General features: G+C 37.7%; 3 protein-coding genes across 3 annotated transcripts in view; 2 read left to right on the forward strand and 1 right to left on the reverse strand.

Moving 5' to 3' along the window:
- Positions 1 to 2,827: 2,827 nt before the first annotated feature.
- LOC107585505 (epoxide hydrolase 1-like) lies at positions 2,828 to 9,786 on the forward strand. Its single transcript, XM_016272547.1, has 9 exons — positions 2,828 to 3,003; positions 4,105 to 4,315; positions 4,543 to 4,723; positions 4,924 to 5,133; positions 6,460 to 6,589; positions 6,763 to 6,977; positions 7,089 to 7,197; positions 8,202 to 8,327; positions 8,806 to 9,786. The coding sequence occupies exons 1-9, from the start codon at positions 2,960 to 2,962 to the stop codon at positions 9,014 to 9,016; spliced, it is 1,437 nt and encodes a 478-aa protein (XP_016128033.1). The 5' UTR covers positions 2,828 to 2,959; the 3' UTR covers positions 9,017 to 9,786.
- LOC107585506 (MAD2L1-binding protein-like) lies at positions 9,442 to 12,294 on the reverse strand. The gene is made up of 3 exons (XM_016272548.1): positions 11,868 to 12,294; positions 10,519 to 10,796; positions 9,442 to 10,432 (listed from the first exon to the last, which is right to left on the reverse strand). Exons 1-3 carry the CDS (start codon positions 12,217 to 12,219, stop codon positions 9,902 to 9,904), a joined length of 1,161 nt encoding a protein of 386 aa, XP_016128034.1. The 5' UTR covers positions 12,220 to 12,294; the 3' UTR covers positions 9,442 to 9,901.
- Positions 12,295 to 13,547: 1,253 nt separating this feature from the next.
- Positions 13,548 to 21,090, forward strand: part of LOC107585524 (O-acetyl-ADP-ribose deacetylase MACROD2-like) — a 570,464-nt gene continuing 562,921 nt past the window's right edge. Inside the window, exons 1-2 of the mRNA XM_016272570.1 lie at positions 13,548 to 13,749; positions 16,041 to 16,145. Of these exons, the coding sequence (XP_016128056.1) occupies positions 13,713 to 13,749; positions 16,041 to 16,145 (142 nt within the window). The 5' untranslated portion in view covers positions 13,548 to 13,712. The remainder of the gene's footprint in view (positions 13,750 to 16,040; positions 16,146 to 21,090) is intronic.

Below are 21,090 nucleotides of genomic sequence, written 5' to 3' on the forward strand. Positions count from 1 at the left end.
CAAGCCACGGTTAAGACAGCTGACTCCACTGTGATGTGTCTCGCTCGCTCTCTCTCTTGCTCGCTCGCGCGCGCGCACGCACGCACACACACACACCTCTCTCGCGCGCACACACACACACACACACACACACACATGAGCAAAACTCTGCATTTGAACAGTCAATAGCAAATACTTAAACTAATAACAAAACAGTAGCTGATTCAGAAGCGCCAGATTGTCATAGCAAAGTCAGAATGACCTCCTCTCCTAGGTTCACGAAACGGTCGTCCATAAAATGCATTGCTGTTCTGTTGTAAGTAATCTGAAAGATTCCTAAATGCATCTACTTTCGGAAGGCCAAATAAAGTGCTTTTGCTTTCACCTAGAAACACACAGCGTCTCCCTGACATGCTGCTTCAACACTAACTGCGGTTACTGAAGCCACACCTTCTTTCTTTGCGTGAACATTTGGGCGGCATTATGCAAATATTTCCACATAGTGAGGTAGATATGTGGGGGCATGTTAGAACCAGCCGTTTTAAGGTGGCGTGGCAGAGTCCTAACTTTGATAAAGAATATCTCTTTGGTTTTGAGACTTTAGTCTTTGCAACTTCAGGGATCTTATCTATGCACAATCAGCTTGTAACACTCCAAAGAGAAAGGGAAACTTGAAATCGCATCATATGACCCCTTTAATTACAGCCCCTTGTGCACTGTATTGGAATATTCTTTTTAGTCTTCCTCTTTACTCATAGCAAGTAACTGACATAATTTTAGCCTTATACGCTACTTTTTTATGAAGGATGTTGTGGAGTGGATTGAAATGATTGTTGAAATATCAGAATGTAATTTGGGGTTTTCATGTGTAATAAATCGAAATTGTATTCATAAAGCTAGAAGCCTGTTTTGTTATACAGTTGTTTTTAGTTGGTTGAGATTTTTGAAGAAAAATAATGCAATTAAGTTAATGAATGTTAAAAGAACTGGAATTACTTGTTTTTGGTTTGTTTTGTTTGTTTTTGATTTATTTAGATATCTGCTCCACCTACCTGATGTTTATTGTACTGATTTGTTGATGTTGGTTGTATACATTGTCATATTTTTGAAAACACATGAGAATTTGAATTACCAGTCTGGTTCAGCCACTGTGTCTGAATTTTTATAATGTCTCTTTCTTTATTTTTCTATTGAGAAATTATTTTCTGTTGACCCCATTTGTATAAGCAGCTTGGATAGGACATGCAGGTCTTTATGGCTTATGGTTTTATAAATCTGTCCCTGCTATTGTAATCTCAAAAGCAGGGGTAGCACAGACTGAATGCCTGTGGTTTTCCTTGTAAAACAAAATCCAAAAATCTTTGAAAAAAAAATTCTGTAAAAAATGCGACTTCCTAACATTTTTTTAGTGTTAAAAAAACACTAAAAAAAACCTTTTTTCTCCCATGTTGCTTTTTAAGAGAAAGCTCAGAAAATGGTTTCATTCACTGCAATTCTTCCAGAAATTGCTAATTCATACAGAAACAGGCCTTTGCAAGTTATTTTAACTCATTGAGTAAACAGGGTTTAATCTCATGCAAAGTCACAGTGATGATTACCATAAATCAGTGGCCTGGGGTTTTTTAAAAAGCATTTCATATTACCATTCCAAACGGTCCTGTACAGTTTCTCTAGCTTTGTACTATGTTATAATTCTTAAAAATGTATATTGTGGCACTGCTAATGCTGTTATCTCCTTTATGAACGATCGCTTTTCCTTATTTTTAAGTCACAGCTGTTAAATCTTTTGTCTCAGCTCTTTATGATCAGTATATTTAATAAATGCACTGTGTGAAGTAGCCTAGTTATTAATTCTTACCTCTAAACTGATCACTGTTATTTGCAAAAGGTAAGGAAAAGGGAGTGTCCTTTCAGTTTCCTTCCTTGGATTTTCTATGATTATTTTACAACAATAGTCTAGAAACCATGCAGGCAGATATTTACATCATTATTTAAAACCACTGTAAACAGGGTTGCAACAAACCCCTGAAGTAAATAAACTGCTCACTGTAGCTGTAATTGTACAGGTATAAACACTGAGTATTTTGAAGGGCTTTGTTGCAGCTGGCTGCAGGGCATTAGCATAGTCTCAAAGATTAAATAGCCAAAATTTGCCTCAATTTAGTCGATTGTTAAAAAGTTCCCTGAACTTGCTCCTGGAGCCCCATGCAGGGGCATCAACCGTAGACTGTATGGCTTCAACCCTGCTTCTGGAGACACACTGTCCAAAAGAGTTTAACTGCAAACTTATGATGAATGTAATAATGTATTATCATCTCACCCACTGATTTGGAAATGACAGTAACTATGGTCAAAGAGAGTCATTTGTGGATTCACAAACTGATATATATATATATATATAGGCCTATTTACAAAATACAAAACTGCAACATTATGAACATGTTGCTGGAAGCATAACACGAACTGCAAATTAGTGACAGACCAATGAAGAAGAACAGGAGTCTAGAAAAAAATTGAGCAGAGTCTGCATCGCACGACTTTTCCTCTCAGACACTAAGCGCAAACCCCGCCCCGCAGCCGATTCGAAAGATTTCATTGGTCATGTCAATCACAGATTTGCATGCCTACACAACACTGAAACAAATACTAACCCTTAACGCTACCCTAAGCCACAACCTTAACCTTAGGATAGCATTGATAACACATCATGATAGATAACGACACGACTGTTATACTGCTACTGTTAATCGCGTTCGAAATCCATGATTTTTCTGAAGTTTTCTTGACAGCGTGACTGAATTGACCAATGAAATCCCCCAAGGGGCGGGGTTTTGTGCGTAGCTTGTAAATTTGGGGAAAAATACCACCACGCCCCTTGGCCCTTGAACGTATTTGCACTTTGAACATTACATAAGCACTATTAATTGTAAGCACAGTTCAGCACAGCTTTGTCTGGAAAAGACACATCTGCTTACGTACGATGGGCTTTGAGGACTCTATTATGCAGGCAATTGAATGCGTCAAGTGAGTAAAACTGCGGAGCGCGGAATGTGTAGAGTTTAGTAACGCTAGTGAAGCCTCTCCTGCTTTTTAAGGTGCGGTTAAATCATTTCCTTTGCTGTGCAACTTGCCTAGTCATTTCGAGGTCACTGCATGGACATTTCACCAGTTTCCTGCAACTTCACCACAGACGTCTTTGTTTGTCTAGTTTGTAAATGTGCATGCATGGCTTTTTTTGTTGAGCATTCATTCTCTTAATTATTTTAACTAAAATGTTAAGTCAATGCAAATTATTTTCTTTAGTTGTACAGTTTTAAATCAGACAGTATCATGCGCATTGTGTCTGTTTTCTATAAAAAAGGTACATGCCATAAAGAGCAATGCGCTTATTTTAAATGACATGTAGAATCAAGACTCAACATTCATGAAATACCTTGAATTGTCATTTTATGTGAGAAAATCTCATCTTGACATCACAAGACAACACCTCATGCAATATGATGACAAACTCAACAACGGCAATGTGAAGAAAACTGATAAGTGGTCAAACAATGCAACAATATTAAGTATTATTGCCCCAGTGCATGGTGGGAAGAGGGCCGTGATTTTGCCAATGAAGACATGTTCCTGGATCAGCATCTTTTGTTGATCCTGAATCAACATTACTGTCCAAAAATTGAGACCTAACCCAATCCCTACCCCTAAAAACCTAACCATGCCCATAATTTATTCCTAAAATCAGAAGGAAATGATAGGTGAATAACAAGGGTGTAGAAGCATCTAACCCTGATTGTAAGCCTAAAACTGACATTTCTAGAAAACGTATCCCTCAATTCTGACTGGTTGATTGGAATGTTGTTCCAGGATCAACATCCTTGTTGATCCTGGAACAACATTCCAATCAACCAATCAGAATTTACCTTAGGTTATTAAAATAACCTATTAAATAACTTAATAGGTTATTAAAATAACTTATTCCCAGTGTGGCCCTATTTAAGCAAAAAAAACATGCTTATTTGCTTAGTAAGTAAATAAAAAAGCCTATGTAAGTAAAAAAGCCATTCTTAAGGTTTTGGGCAGTCGGGGTTGACTGATTTCTTGTCAACTAACTTGCTTCACTTTTAGAGAGACCCTTGGTAACCTTGATCGGTCTAAACTACAGCTCCTAGTACTCTCTTCTGCTGGGGTTGGAGCAGTTTTGTGCTACTTGGCATGGAGGCAAAGCCCCAAAACAATACCAATTGGGGATGGCTGGTGGGGAGCTGGAGAGAAACCTTCAACTGAGGACAAAACCATTCATAGATTTGTTGTGAAGACCTCGGTGGAAGAGACAGAGGTGGGTGTACAACCTGAAGAGTAATAATATTTTATTCCAGTGTGTAATGCGAGTCAGCGTCTTTTATGTAAAGAATGGTGCAGCGATCAGCAATTTTCATTTCAAATAATAGGTTTTCACATAAATCCCCACAAGATCACTCTCTTCCACTTTCGTGTGTGTTAATCATACACTCACTCAACCACTATATATTTAAACGTCATCATTAACCCCACTGTTTTCCTTAGGATCTACACAGACGCATTGACCAAACACGCTTCACAGATCCACTGGAGGATAGCCACTTTAATTATGGATTCAACTCTAACTATCTTAGACGGGTGGTGTCTTACTGGAGGCACCAGTTCGACTGGGAAGAGCAGGTGAAGGTGATTAACCAATATCCTCACTTCAAAACCAAAATTGAGGGTAAGCAGTAAGCACCTAACACTTTTAAAGGTGATCATTTGCCTCAATAGATAAAACATGTAGTAACAAAGCGTGCAATTTTCACTTTGTCCTTTAAGTCCCATATCTTGCATTCACTAAATCCGTTTGGGCATATTACAAACTGTTCTAGAGTTTTTGTTTCTTAAAACCTTTTAGTGAAAATCTGTATTGCTTCTCAGGAATAGATGTGCATTTCATCCACGTGAGGCCTGTCCAGAAGGCTGGACAGACAGTTCTCCCTCTCATGATGGTTCATGGCTGGCCTGGTTCCTTCTATGAGTTTTACAAGATCATACCCTTGCTCACTAAAACTGATTCAGATGTGGTCTTTGAGGTCATCTGTCCCTCTATTCCAGGCTACGGCTACTCTGAAGCACCACATAAAAAAGGTAAGTCTGTCAACATTTATGGAACTTATGGCTGATTCTGCTAGACAAAAACCTGGATAACTTTTCACACACAAACAAATGGCACAATGGCAGACAGATAATATACAGCCTAAACCAGGGGTCGGCAACCTCAACAGTGTGACCCTACTGAACACCACTGTATGTGTGTGACAAAACCAGTTGTGCATTAAAACATTCAGTGCACACACACGCTCCACTTGCACACACACCAATCACACACAGAGAATGTGGATCGCACGGCACACACATAGGCCTATAGAAACATTCAAGAGCTCAGAAACTTCTTGTCAATGCTGCCCCGCGACTTTTATTAATAAAACTGCTTCGATACTGAATCGCTAATTTGTATTTCTCTGCAACGAAGGGGTAAAAATCACTGTTTTTGAAGGAATTATGCTTCAATGTTTGCAGAGAGAGACGCAGATGCAGGTAATTCACACACGCAACTTTAATCTCTCTCTCTCAAAATGGCCATGAAGGTTGAGGAGTTTGCATCACTGGATATAGCTGTCGGTCATTTAACATTTCTATTGTAAAACAGTTGACTAATATAAATTTCCATCTTACCTCGCTCTCTTTCAATGTTAAACCAAAGACTATAGAATACCCAAGACATGTCACTTGTATAATTTTGAACTGGGAAAAATGCAACGCTCAATATTGCCGCTCTTGAATTGTAAGCTTGGTGAACAGTTTCGGAGAATTTGATGTGTCCCCATTCAAAGAGATAGGATCTGCACTTGCATGCCAGAGAGCCGAGTGAAATGACTTTCCTTAAAGGGACTTTGGTTAAACCAAGTAAGGATAACTGCAGGCTAGAGGAGTGGGTGTGGTGAAAAATTAGGGAGTGCCAAAAGGTAGGGGGCATGGATAAAGGCCTTTCTAATTGATTAGGATTAGGGGTTGGGTTAGGGGTTAGTTTCTGTTGTAGCATTCACCTTTCGGCACGCTGGCATTCGTGCTCTTCTTCTGTGAACAGTAAACCCGCCTACTTTGATTTGATTGGCCATCTCGATTATTTTGACATTGACGAGTGCTGTTAGCCACACACATCTGTAGACCAACGCAGGCTAATTCTCACACATTAATAGCATTTATAGCTCTTAACAGGCTGCTATGAGGAATGATTACCTCAAAATGTACACCAGTATGCAGTTTTTCCTATTGGTCGCATGCCAGTGATTATCCCTCTGCATTACAATGTTGGCACGCGTGCCATAGGTTGCCAACCCCTGATCAAAACATATGCAAATAGATGGCAAATGGAGACTAGACCTGCTGTTCTTTCCATTATTTCACATGAAGGATTCAACACTTTGGAGGCTGCCCGCATCTTCCATAAGCTGATGGAAAGACTGGGATTCACTGAGTTTTACGTGCAAGGAGGAGACTGGGGAGCCTTCATTACAAACAACATGGCCCAGATGAAGCCAGAGTAAGAGTTTCACACCCCTTACTATCCTAATAACTGTCTTTTTAATGACACGAGTCTCTGTCACTAGATTGTTTGTCTTTTTTTCTGTAATATGTTTTTTAAATACAGAGGTGCCATTTATAAAAGCGTTTGTAGTAAATTAAAGTGCTGTCTGTTGCTCTTTTTAAAATAAGGTGCGTTCGTGGTCTGCACCTGAACATGGTCATTGCTAGGACAGACAGCCTTGGACAGCTCCTCTCCTTAGTCATTGGTCGCTACCTGCCGTTCCTGGTGGGCTTCACAAAGGAAGATGTCAGACGACTCTATCCTTACATGGAGAAGAATATATATGATATACTGAGAGAATCTGGCTATTTACACATTCAAGCTACTAAACCAGACACAGCAGGTAATGCTTGGCACACATCATATTATGCTTTTGGGTCATGTTGAATTAATCCCTAACTGAGAACTTAATTTATCTAAAAATATAATTTGCACATTTTTGTCACCCCTGCAGGATGTGGACTGAATGACTCTCCAGTTGGCTTGGCTGCCTATATCTTGGAGAAATTCTCCTCCTGGACAGATTTAGGAAACAGAGACTTGGAGGATGGAGGTTTGGAAAGGTGAAGGATTAATCCCATACAGTTGCAGTCAGTTTTGCGCAAATATACAATACTGTTCCAAAGTTTGAGGAAAATGAGTGAGTGACTTACGTGACCAAGGACTGTAACACATACTTGAAATTTGTGCTCTGCATCTAACCCATCCAAGTGCACACACACACACAGCAGTAAGTAGTGAACACACACACCCAAGTGCACACACACACAGCAGTAAGTAGTGAACACACACACCCATCCAAGTGCACACACACACAGCAGTAAGTAGTGAACACACACACCAGAGCAGTGGGCAAGTCATTGCTGTGGACAGTGGAGTGCTGTTTCTTCACTCCCCTCACCTACAACTCCCTGTACTGAGACTCGAACCCATGACCTTTGGGTTACAAGTCCAACTCTCTAACCATTAGACCACAAATGTCCCTTTTCATGTTTGAAGTATTTTATGCTTACCAAGGCTCCATTTACTTTATCAAAAATGAAGTAAAAATGGTAATATTGTGAAATTTAAAATGTTTTCTATGAGTCTATTTTAAAATATAATTTATTCCTGTGATGGCAAAGCTAAACTTTCAGCAGCCATTACTGCAGTCTTCAGTGTCACATGATCCTTCAGAAATCATTCGAATATGCTGATTTGGTGCTCTAGAAACATTTCATATATTGAATTTTATTTAATTATCAATATTAAAAACAGTTGTGCTGTTTAGTATTTTTGTGAAAAACTGTGATACTTTTTTTTAGGGTTCTTTGATGAACAGAAAGTTCAGAAGAAAAAGCATTAATTTGAAATAAATTTTTTAAATAACATTATACATTTTGATTCATTTAATGCATCCTTGCTGAATAAAATATTATTTAAAATCCTACTGATCCCAATACTTTTGAACTTTTACATATTTTAGATCGTTCCTTTAATGAACTTGGATGCAACTAGCAATATCTAAAAATATAAAAGTTGTTAAATTTTTAACGAAGCGGTTTTGTCACTTATTGTTCCCTCATAGAAAGTTCAGTCTAGACGACCTCCTTACAAATGTCATGATCTACTGGACCACATGTTCCATCATTCCCTCAATGCGCTTCTACAAAGAGAACCTGAAGAAAGATTTCAAGACGAGGGTGGACAGAGTGTAAGTTCAAAAAGTCTTTGTAGCGACTCAAAGTGAAGATTTACGGAGCCCCTAAAGGGACATGGTGGTGAATACAATACGGGTATTTATTTTCAAAACTCTTGCGTTCTCTCACAAAACTTTAGCATTACGCCAAGAAACTTTGCATTAGCATGCAAAACTTGATTTTGGACAAACACCTCTTGCTTACTTTACAGCTTGCAGTGGTCCAAACAGCTCCGTATGTTCACAAACGGTTTGCCAAAAAATGCAAAAGTTCTGAATTTTTTCCCCCCTCCCATCTCATATTTTTTCCACCACAATGTCCCTTCAGGGGCTCCATAAATACTCATATCTCATCTAAATGTTTGCTTTAACTCTGATCTGATTTTTCATCATAAAAATACATCACATATATAATTCTTCGCAGCCTTTTCAAAAAATGATCTGATCTGATCTGTATGGCTAAGAATTTTTTTTTTTCTTCTTTCCCATAAAGGACAAGCGTGTATGTGCCCACTGGCTTGGCTGCCTTTCCTGATGAGCTACTCCACTGCCCTAGGGCCTGGGCTGGCTCACGGTTTGCAGATGTACGTTCTTTCACCTACATGCCCCGGGGGGGACACTTCGCTGCCTTTGAAGAACCCCAGCTGATGGCTCAAGACATCATTCAGTTTGTGAAGAAAGTGGAGAGCAAAAGCCACAAATAACAGCTTTATTCCAGTATCTGAAGAAAATAATGCACTGCTCTGATCATTTACGTTTAGTGTCATTAGTGCATTTAACAATCTGAAGTTAATTCATTTGTAAATGCAAGGTTCAACATTTAGGAATGTTGTGTTTTTTCAATGAACCAAATTAAGTAATATAAAGAAGTTCTGTACAATATAATTTTGTAAATTTTTTTGCGTGACGATGAGCATAAAAACTCCTGTGCTGTTCAAATCAAACATTTTTGAAAATGAAAAGCTAACATCTGCCTGCTAAAAAGAAACTTTACAGTGTACATGCTACAATTACCAGTTTGCACCATTTCAACCAGATGTAATGAACCCTGTCCTCAAGATGAATGTTCTTTTGTAAATGAATGGAAATGCAAATAAAAACAAACAGTACAAAGATACAGCACCAAATGGAAGAGTTAAAATGCATTATTTTCATGAAAATATATACTGACAGACTTAAAGAGCCTAAAACACATCATTCATTATTTAAGTAAATTAAAATCATGTACATGCATCAGTTTCCAGAAGCTGCCATCTAGCAGTTGGTTTTAATTCATACTGACTTACAAATTGGTACAAATGGTCTTGGAGTGAGTAGCAGCCAAGATTGTTAAACATTAGAAAACCATCACTGTATTCTGTAAAATGAATAATGTAAAATATATGGATTAGCTGATGACAATGAAAACATGGCATAAATAATCTGAGGTCTTAAAAAAAATTTAAATTCACACACAATTCCTGAATAAAAATAATAATAAAAAAACAATAGCCCATATACTTTTTGGTCAGTCATACAGCAGTGATCCCTGAGAATGGAGTGAATTGTATTTCAGCATTCCCTGAAATCTGCTACTCTTTATTCCCTTATCATTTACAGAAACCTTTCACTGTGACGGGGGCTTGAAACCATATATAGTCCTCCAGATCTCTTTTACTTTTTTGTAACTCCCCGGTGAGAGACAAATCACTGGCTATAGAGATGACTTGCCTTTTCACTTTTGTGGGAACTTTAAAATCCATTTTGGGCTTAAACCCAGTCACGCCACAATCCCGGTGACCCAGTGCCATGACCGTAGTAGTCATGAGGCGCACAGACTTGGCATCTGACAACAGGTCAGCCACAAACAACGTGCGGAAAATCTGTCTCAGACAGGTTGAGGTCCTTAAGCTGTTTTCCCCGGCCCCTACAGCCACCGCTTCCATGTTCACCTCATACAGCTCGGTAGGAAAAATGGTAGACCCACCCAGCATGAAAAGCACACGACGAACTTGGCTAAGAGAGAACAGTGCCTCAAGGTGGGCCAGCACTTCATCAAGCTCCTGCAAAGTACGCCGACACCGACGCCAATCCAAGCCCTCGGATGTCTTTCCAGACCGTCGAATTATCGTGTCCTCTGTCTGTGAGAAAGGTAGCACAATTAAGTCAAACTTTATTTGATTTATGAATTAAGGTATATCTAATCAAATGAAGTCTTCTGTAATACCTGAGCGGCATTATGCTGCTGTTTCTGGAGGAACACCATTTGGTCATATGTCATAGGCATCTGCTGCCGCTGGTAAAGAACACACTTCAGAAGCTCACAAACAAATCTACAGCAACCATCCTGGGTGATACGGCCGGGAAAGACAACATTCACTCGTCCTTCTTCTCTTGCTCTCCTGAATATTTCCTCATCATCAACGTGGTTTGCAGACACTCCGCTAGATTCACAATCCCTCTGAATGCCAGAAGAACTGGCCAAAGCATCCATCTGCTGGCAACCTTGAAATAAAAACAATGGAATCAACATTTCGGAGATTTTCCAAGGCACAGACTAAAGTGGCAAACAGCAAAGAGAACAATGATGTGACACTATTTTGTCGTCCAGATCAGAATTTATTTACGGTTATATAAAGATGTTATATAAATACGTTCTGTACAATAATATTTTTTGCCTGATGCTTTGGGCATACAAACTATAAAAATAAACTTTTTAATCTGTACTGTAAGTTTCAAAAGCTAACATCTGCCTGCTAAAAAGAAAATTAGTTTCACCGCTCATTACAATACATGCTTCAATCATCAGTTTGTGCCATTTCAACCAGATATATTTTGTAAGTGAATGGAAATGCAGGTAAAAGTAAACTATACAAAGATATAGCACCACAGGTAAAGTGAAGTTTTAAATTGCATTATTTTCATTAAAATATATAATTGAGAGACTCGAACAGCTTAAAACACATCATTTATTAAAGCAGCGCTATGTAACTTTTGTCGCTCTATCGGTTAATAAACAGAACTGCACACATCCCGCGGAAGAACATTCCAACCGGAGCTACTTCTCTAAGTTTATGTCTATGGCGATTCACGCAGGTATGTGTTACTCCGCAGCGGTGACGACCCGACCAGGCTACAATAGTCCAAATATAAGTACTTATTATAAGTGTACCGTAGTGATTCGGAATAAGACAAAAACGCGGTTTGGAAGATGAATTCATGATGTACTCGCTCATTATATACATTTTTCAAATTTTGAACACAGAAAAAGTGACAGTGCTGCTTTAACTTTAAGATGATTAAAATCATGTACTTTCAGTACATCAATTTCCTGAAGCCGACATTTAGCATATACTTTACTTATACGTTTTACTTTTAATTGTTTAAAGAAAGTAAAAGCAAAGCAAAACCATTAAAATGCAATTTGTCACCCGATCGTGACTGTATATATATATATATATATACATACGACAAGTTTGTATTCTTGTTATTCTTTAGACTTCTCATTTGTGATTAACTTATTATTTAACAACTGAGAAGTATAGATAGGAAACCTAACCATTTGCCAATACTTACCATCATGATCGTCACCTCTATGTTCTGTTCTTGCGTGTGTGGGGCTGTTTCTATTTTCTTTGTCCTCTGATGGGTTTAAAGGCTCCCTGTCTCTCTCAATCTCACCAATGTTGTCCAACAGGTACACATTTCCCACTTTAGCGGAGGATTCAGGATCATCGACCTGGCACAAAATGTTCCATTCCTTTTCTCCATCAGATGAAACCTTTGATTCTTCTTCGTGAGATATACACTGATCGGTGTGAATAATTGTGTTATTGTAGCTGTTGTTAGAAACAAGGTTGGTTTTGCTATGTTTGATGACAGTCATGTTTGCACGCTCAAACTCTGTCCTCTTCGATCCCTCTTCCATTTTCTACTGTTTGAATTAGCCCACCGGGCAGGGCATCATGGGAAACACGGGAACCGGAAATCATGGGAAATCTAATAAGAGTCCCTCTTGCATTTTTATTTCACGGGTTTTTTTAATAAATAAAGAAATCTTTGGTTAGCATGAGATTTATTTATATACAGATGTATTACATTTTAATAGCCAGGCAATTTTTCCTGTCTTTTAAAAAAAAAAGTCTCTCTTCGGATTTAAAGCAAAGCGGCGAATGACGCCCTCTGCAGGTTGGCTTTTTCATACAGCCCAATCCTGTTCGGCTCTTGGCCATTCCTGCATAAATGTTATTAGGTTATCGCCGGATTGATTGAAATCTCACAATAATGGAGGCCTTCGTGCATTCTGTGCTCTAGTCTAATCTGCAGAGATTCTGTCATGCATTAAATTGTGGGAAGTTTTAGACTTCACAGACTTTTAAATAATGTTTCGTCAAATAAACGTATTTTTCTTAATTAAATATGTACTGACAATATGAAAGAAAGTATTTTTTGAACAAGGTGATAACGCTAAGAACGTCAAAATGAGATTTTAACATGCCCACATTTTCTCAAGGCAAATCCTCACAGCTTATATTTTAATCACTCATTAATAGGTATAAAATGATTAAATGCCCAATTGTGCATATTATAGTTAATCCATACCTTAAAGTAATATATTCAACATATATTAAGTCACGGAGCTCGTTTTTGCAAAGAGTTCAATGTGTCTCATTGCATACAGTCTATCTTGAAACACGTCCTCATAGACATTTGTATACATATACAGCAAACCTGTTGCTACAAAAGGCTGATTTAGTAAATAACCAATATCACCACATCTATTTTTTACATCATTACATAGTGTAAATATGGCTGAATAATAATATATAGTTAGATCCACAAGAATGTTTTACCTTATGCTTCTGTAGACGCAAGAACATTTGACCCTTTGTCAAGTCACCTTTATTTATACATAGCGCTTTATACAATACAGATGAGATTGTCAAAGCAAAGTCTATTCTGCGGCAAAAGTGTATCGATAAAGTTGCACATCACTAAACAGCTGTACCAAATATGTGCTCCATCCCCGCATTCCGCTACCACGCACGGCGCTCCAGTCTGCCGAAGCTCTTTCACTCGCTCCCCGCGGTTGCTACCCTACCAACCCTACAACGCTTTGACGCTCAACCTAGCGCGTTTTATCGGACTGCCGCATGAAACCATCCAATCGCAACCCAACTTCCGCGTACGAGCCGACCAATCGCCGCGCGCCATTTCCCACGCAGCCACCCCTGCTAGCGTTAAGGTAGGTTGCATCACCGCACAGTCTCCCCACCAACTACAATTTGACAGTTTATCAGGTGAGGCGTCACGCTACAGGAGCTCTTTCACTTTCTCTTGAGTTTCAGCGCGCATTTCGCTGTGAGCCTGGGGTTGCTTAACTCAAAAACCAATTACCAGAAGCCCTCACACCACGGCACCATGAGCAAAAAGAAAAAGGAGTGGAGAGCGGAGAAAGGTAAGGGTCTTTTGGACTCTCGCCGTGTCTCTTTCGTTTAAAGACAGGATTCATAACTGTAGTGTCAGTCGGGTTTGACATCCACCGGCTTGAACCTGGGGTCACGGCACGCACGTGGCGGGAGAAATGTCGTCTTATAGACGCTCTGCCTCTTGAATCAACAGCATGGACAGATGCACACCTTCAGATGCAGGTGGAGCATCAGTGCATGATGCTGTGATCAAGGCCCGTATGTGTCCATCGTTAAAATCTGTTTAAATGCAAATAAAAATGCATTAATTAGTGTTTAATCTTTTATAAATGAATTGGAACATGTACATGTTTGATTGGCGCATTTAGTGAAACGCCGTATGATAACATAAAACCCCCAACGTGGTGCTTTCCATGAACTATAACCATTGTACCCTTGATCAAGACGACAAACCCTGTCTGACTCCATGCAAGTCAGTTTGTATAAATGCATCAGCTAAATTACAAATTAAAAGTTCTGTTAATTAAACATTTAATGAAACTAATGTCATGCATGCATGCACTTTTGCTAGATCCTGGTCCTGGATATCCACCTTCATAAGTAGTTTAGTTCTAGACCTATTGTCTAAAACTGTAAGCATACTACTCAAAAATGATTTGGATCAGGTGTGTTTGATCAGAGTTGGAGCTAAACTTTCCTGGAAATTTGCTTTCAGGGAACAGGATGGTATAATGCAACTTTGATAGTGTGTTTGGAAGTTCTGCACTGTCCAAGCCTGTTTGATATAATCATAATTTAGCTTGTTTTGACCTGAGAACCTTAATGATTTTGTGTTACAACAGAGACACTTTTTCATTAGAATAAGATTATTTTAAATAATTTGAAGTGCACAAGCACTGCCACCTGTTCTTGACATCATCACTCAATGTGACCTGAAGCTCACGACAACACAGTTATTGATTGTTGAAAATTTGGCCTCCAGTGAAGTATGGTTATGACACATTCTATGAAGTGATGCTACTCGATACACATTAATGGTCTGCTATCGTAACTCAAACGCACTTATATGATGAGAGCTGTTGTCTAGAGTAATACAGTGCATTGCAGTGAGCAAACATCAGATACTTACGTTATAATATCTTCTGATGGTGACTCGCTTTGTTGGCGTTTGTGCTATTTTAAAATTGCAAGTACACATTGCACTCATATAGCAGCCTTTGTGAAACAGATCTTCATTCGTGTAGCAATAGAGAGTGCAGGAGGATAAAAACGGAAAAAATAAATTAATAAAGATGGTTGAAAAGGCAGATGTAGGGGCAGTCAGCATGAAAAATCAGTAGTGTCGGCAGGGGCACTTTGGAGCTGGTTTCTATCAAGAATTGTACGTTTTATTTTGTCTGGAGTAGAAAAAAACCTTTTTGGAGCTTCTTAGAGCTTGTTACATTTTATTTTATTTTAACTTCTTATTTTACCACATAATAACTAGTGAACCCATTACGCTTTACTTTATTGGACCGATTTCTAGAAATACCAAATGTTTCATTTGAGTTACTAATTTCTCTGTTTTGTGTATTTCTGATTTTATTTTCATGTTTAGTCAGCACCAATGTTGTTCAATGTAGACAAGTGAAAATACAATGTTAAACTAGAATGGTTGGATTATGATAAAAACAAGAAGCAAAAATATAACCTTTTCTCAAAGTTTACTTAATTTAATGCTTTTTCTTCGAAATACAGAATTATAGGAAGGTTTTTTTTAACCATCCCTTCCATGAAACTTTTGCAAGGAGTGTTATGTCATTTAGTGCCAACAAAGGTCGCATTAATGGGAGAAACAAAAGTGAAACTAAAACCTAAGAAAGAAAGTTGTCAAGCTGTGTAGAGAATGAAAAGAGAAAGGAGGATATAGATTGTAATGAGAAACCAACTGTGTAAACTTTAGTCTAAACTAGTCAATGAAACATTCCTTTTTTTGAATGCAAGTTCTCAAATTTTGGCCACATAAATATTAGGAAATGATTGAATTATATTGTCCATGTACATTAGATAGAAGCAGACTGTGTGTGTGATCTGTTCTATGTCAGGCCTGCAGCTGTATGCTGAACAGTGTACCCTCATTAGCTTGTCACTTCTTTCTCACACACACTTACATGGCTGCCACAATTACCACACCAAAGACTTCCACTCTGACATGATGCATAGAGCTAGTCGCAGATGTTCCTTTATGAACCCCTCTGATTCAAACTGATTAGCTTTGCTTCACAAGACATGCTCTTGTCTGTCTGTATACTATGACAGTATTGTTTCTTCTTTTTCACAGAGCGCTTACTCAGTCTTGGTCTAGAGGATAGGCGCAAAGATTATCGGGGAAACCATGTGCCATTGGACAAGATTCCCACCTGGGCAAACCATGATGATAATACAGGTAAATCTCAACGCCTTTCTGACTAATTTGTTTTTCAACCAATTGCAGACTCGGGAAAGCTGCTTGAAAATGATTTGCAGTTTGTTTTGTGGTGAAGAAATTGCACACTTTAACTTTAAGTAGCCCACATGATTTTACAGTAGTGAATTATATATGGTACCATTCAAAATTTTGGGGTCAGTAAGATTTTTTTTTTTGAAGGAAGATTAATATTTTATTCAGCAAGGATGCATTAAATTGATCTAAAGTGACAGTTGAGACATTTATACTGTTACAAAAGATTTCATTTTCAAGTAAATGCTGTTATTTTGAACTTAATATTTATAGAAGAATCCTGAAAAAATAGTATCAAGATTTCCACAAAAATAATAAGCCACATACATTTTTTCAATATTAAGAAAAAGTGTTTCTTGAGCACCAAATCAGTATATTAGAATAATTTCTGAAGGATCATGTGGCACTAAAGATTGGAGTAATGAAGCTGAAAATCAGCTTTGCCATCAAAGGAATAAATTACTTTTTAAAATATATTAAAATAAAAAGTTATTTGTTAATACAAGTTAATTGTAATAATATATCACAATATTACTCTTTCTACTGCATTTTTGAACAAACAAGTGCAACCTAAGTGTGAACATCTTACCAACCGTGAACTTTTGAACGGTAGTGTATGTCTCTTGGCCAACAGCTTTAGAGCGTATTCTCTTATATTATAGTTGTTTCATGCCCTTCTCTGCCTGCAGACACTATAATCATTCTGCATGCAAGTGACTTGCTGCCCTTTAGAAGGGAAAGGACACATGGATCAGTGTGACCCTGACAGCTCGGATATCATGGCTTATTTATGGATAGTTGGGCAGCACATCTAAGTTTTATTAGTAGATTTAGTTTAGCAAATAAATATGATATGTAGAACAGAGAGACATAGATGGTGACATTCTTCAAAATATCATCTTCTGTGTTTAGCAAAACAAGTTCGGAACAACTTGAGGGTGAGTAAATGATGACGGACTTTTCATTTTTGGGTAAACTATCCCTTTAAGTTCCGACTCAGGTGATCCGATCCTAAGTGGGCACTGGGCAGTGCTTAATACAGGTGTAAATGGTGTCTAAAATGTTTTGTGATCTGCTCACTAAAATCACGTAGAAGTAGAAGACTTGGGGGCCATTCACACAGAATGGGTTTTTCCATTCCAATGCACTACTTTTCCATCATTTTTTTTTTAATGTAAACACTTGCTAGATGGACGTGTAAGAAGATCTGCTCTTGGACAAGTCTCACATTTTTTTGCAGCGTCTCGCACATGAGTGCCACGTTTTAAAGATGCCTAGTTAAGTTAAAAGGATTCAAACTTTTACAAGCAGTGCTGCTCATCAGTGTCAGTTCCAAAGCAGTGGACCAATCAGAAGACCCTAGAGGCGGGGCATGTGTTGCAAGATTTTGTTTACAGTAGCAAGTTGGCATGGCAACTATTTTATTTTCGGCAGCATAGCAGAGGAGGCATTCTGCACTGTGCTTTTTTTAAAAATCATTCCTGAGCATTGCGTCTTGCGTTTTTAGAAGCAAAGACGCCTTCTGTGTGAACGGCCCCTTAGAATATCAAACATCTGAAACTGTTGTTTCCCGTTTTAAGACCAGGGGGCTGTTTCATAAAAGACGCTAAGAAAAGTGGGGATTAAAGTCCAAAACCTGACTTGAAATAACCTAACAAATCAATCGGGACTAAAGCGGTTTCATAAACGACAATTTAAGTTCACGCAATCTCACTAATTCGATCCAGGTTCAGTGAGTCAGGATAATTTGATGTGCACGCTTATTCTTAAGCAGCCCTTAATGTCGATCATGGATCAAACCGATCCACCATGGCAAACAGCAAATATTTGTGCCGTTTAACGCATTTGAGACATTGTGTTTTCCTCCGTGCATAACTGACAAGTCACAGGTATATTTTTCATCTGTAAATGTCATGCAAATATATTAATTTTGCTGTCAGGAGTGGGTGAGGCTTACGTGAGTGAACGAGCGCTGCTGCGCGCATGCACTAAACAGATGGAACGCAATAGAATAATTCTGAATAAAATATGCATTCTGCTAAAATATTTGTTGTTGAACATTAAATGTGACGCATGTAGAATTTTAATCCTACATATAAGTGTATTTTTATGATAGCAGTAACTGTAAATCAAATGTAAGCTAGCTAATACAGCCCAAATTACTAGCTCAAATGAGTTTGTGTATTCCTCATATCATATATAATATAGTCTGTTTTATATTATTTATTTAGATTTTTAATTTAGTGATTTTGATGCTTTAAAGAGCAATTTTATGTTGTAATGTTTTAATGTTCTACTAATAACCATAAAGTACAGCTGTCATAAAACCAGAGAGAAAGGCTGCATGGCTAGAAACGGCTGATCAACGAAATGCGCATGTAGCAGCATGTTAAAATGTTTTCAAATATCTTAAAACAAAGTCATTAAATCTTGGGCACAATACATTAAATACAGTCGGTTGTAGCCTATATTTTTTTTAATTTGATTTATTTAAGTTGCATTTTCTGTATACTTTTATTTTTGGACCGATAACATCAAATAATTGTATGTGAGAGAGTCAGCGGTGTAATATCAATGTGTTCCTATTGGTCAGTGTTAGAGGAACTCAGCTTAGCCTGACAGTTAGCCTGACCAGGTTAGTTTCCCAGCATAAGTTGTGTGACTGAGCTTGAGGTATGGCAATTTTGCTTTATGAAACCAAATCAAGTGGAAATAAGTCAGACTAACTGAAATAAGCCTGGCTTATTTGGTAAACTTGTTTTAGGAAACAGCCCCCAGATGTCTGTTGCATAAAAGCTTAGATTGGTTTAATTTGAGAATGAAAAAGTATGAATGATTATCCCTTGGCTAACTGCTAATTGGTCAAACTGCTAGTTTTTAAAACTACATTTTAACATAATGGCTGTGTTTATGCAACTGGCCCCTGAAGATCAGGAATTATTTTAAAGACATAGTTCATCCAAATAAGAAAATTCTTTCATAATTTACCTACCCTCATGCCTAACCCTTATATGTTTTGTAAACCGGTAGATCAACAGATTAATTGAAAAGATTTGACTCAAAAAAGTATTTGTTCACAGATCAGACATTTGCTCTCCTCTCATAAATGTGACAAAAGTTTGATGATTTACATTTCACACACAAAGCTACCAGTGACTTCAAAAGATTAATATAGTTCTAGCCTTTTATGATGCTATGTGTGCTTTTTGAAGCCTCATGTAAAAGACATGCCAAACAGATTTTTATTCTACTGAAGAAAGTTGGTCAGTCATACAGGTTTGAAATTGCACAATGGTGAGTAAAGAGAGCATTTTCTTTTTTACTTCCTGCAAGAAAACATTTTCTTTTCCGTGTTATTCATCTTGTTTGTCTGAATGCAAAAAATCCAGGAGAGCATGAATTACATGGTTTTTTTTCCTGAGGCACAGTGGCAGAGAGGTTTCCTACAAAAAGTCAGACAAGCGCAAACATAGTCTTTTTATTATCTTTACCCAAATAAAAGTTAAGGCTTGAATGCACTTCAATTTTGAAACGTTAAGTTTTCTCACATAATGTTCTAGAATTCTCAAAGAAAGTGCTTGCTAATTAATTTATTGAGACCGGAATATGCATAGGCATAGTGCCTGTATGGTTATGATCCAGAACAGATCAAGGTTCCAGCATATCCAGCATAAGGTTTTATGCTGTTTTATGATTTTCATTTTTGGGTGAACAATTCATTCGCATATTGTTTTCCATGTTATTCGTCTTGCTTGTTTGAATGGGGAAAAAAAGCATGAATTACATGTTTTTTTTTCTTTTTCTGAGGCCCAGTCAGACAGAGGTTTCATACAAAAAGTCAGACAAAGTGCGAACACACAAATCATACGTGTGTGTGTGTGTGTGTGTGTGTGTGTGTATATATATATATATTTTCTTTTCAATTCTTGAAATGTTAGGCTACTTGTTTGCCCATATAACATTCTAGAATTAACACAGAAAGTGATTTAATGAGTCAGGAACACATGTAGGCATAGTGCCTGTATTGCTATGATCCAGCAATACAGATCAGTTCATTCAGCATAAGGTGCAGCTCTGAGTTTCTGGGTTTCATCTATCCTGCAAATGAGGAACTTGGGTGTCATACTATACCAGGGTTTCTGCAGGTCTTAAAAAAGTCTTACATTTAGTTGCATCAAATTTAAGGCCTTAAAAAGTTTTAAAATTGTACAAGAAATACATTTTGTTGATACTGATTTCATTTGCTTGGTAACAGCCCAGATGCAAGAATTTGACTCAAAAGATGGTGCACACTTTTAGAAAAAATGGCTTAAAGGTAAAAATGCCCATAAAACTTGTTGGAAATGATTACTTTCTATCACTGCTGTGAACTGACCAAACAGAATATGAAGAATATCAAAAAATTCTGGAGTCAGCTGTTAGCACAATTAAAGATAAGATATCAGCACAATAACACACACTAGCAAAATATTGTCTAATTATCGTTATCGATAAAATCCCAGAAAATTATCGAGATATAATTTTTTGGCAATATCGCACACCCCTAATTTATGTTATTTAATTGATATAAATACTGTTTTTGTTAGTTTTTCCTGTTTTTTGTTTCTCAAACACGATCAGTTTTACCAGGGATGAGCAATGAGCAAAATAATGCAGCACATTAAATTGCCAACGCAAAATAAATAACTGTCTATAAAAAGAAAAACATTACGTCTAAATTAACTCATATAAATCAAACATTTAGAGCAGCAGTCATATTTGTCCATATAAAAAATGCACTGAATATGCGTTCTGTGTGAATGGCTTGGTTTCGGGTTTAACCTAATCAAGATCTTCTACGCATTGAGCTACTATATTTCTCTAATATTTTGAATGAATAATGCAGCAACTG

Source organism: Sinocyclocheilus grahami, unplaced genomic scaffold (assembly GCF_001515645.1).
Source record: "Sinocyclocheilus grahami isolate Dianchi unplaced genomic scaffold, SAMN03320097.WGS_v1.1 scaffold71.1, whole genome shotgun sequence".
Classification (NCBI taxonomy): Eukaryota; Metazoa; Chordata; class Actinopteri; order Cypriniformes; family Cyprinidae; genus Sinocyclocheilus; species Sinocyclocheilus grahami.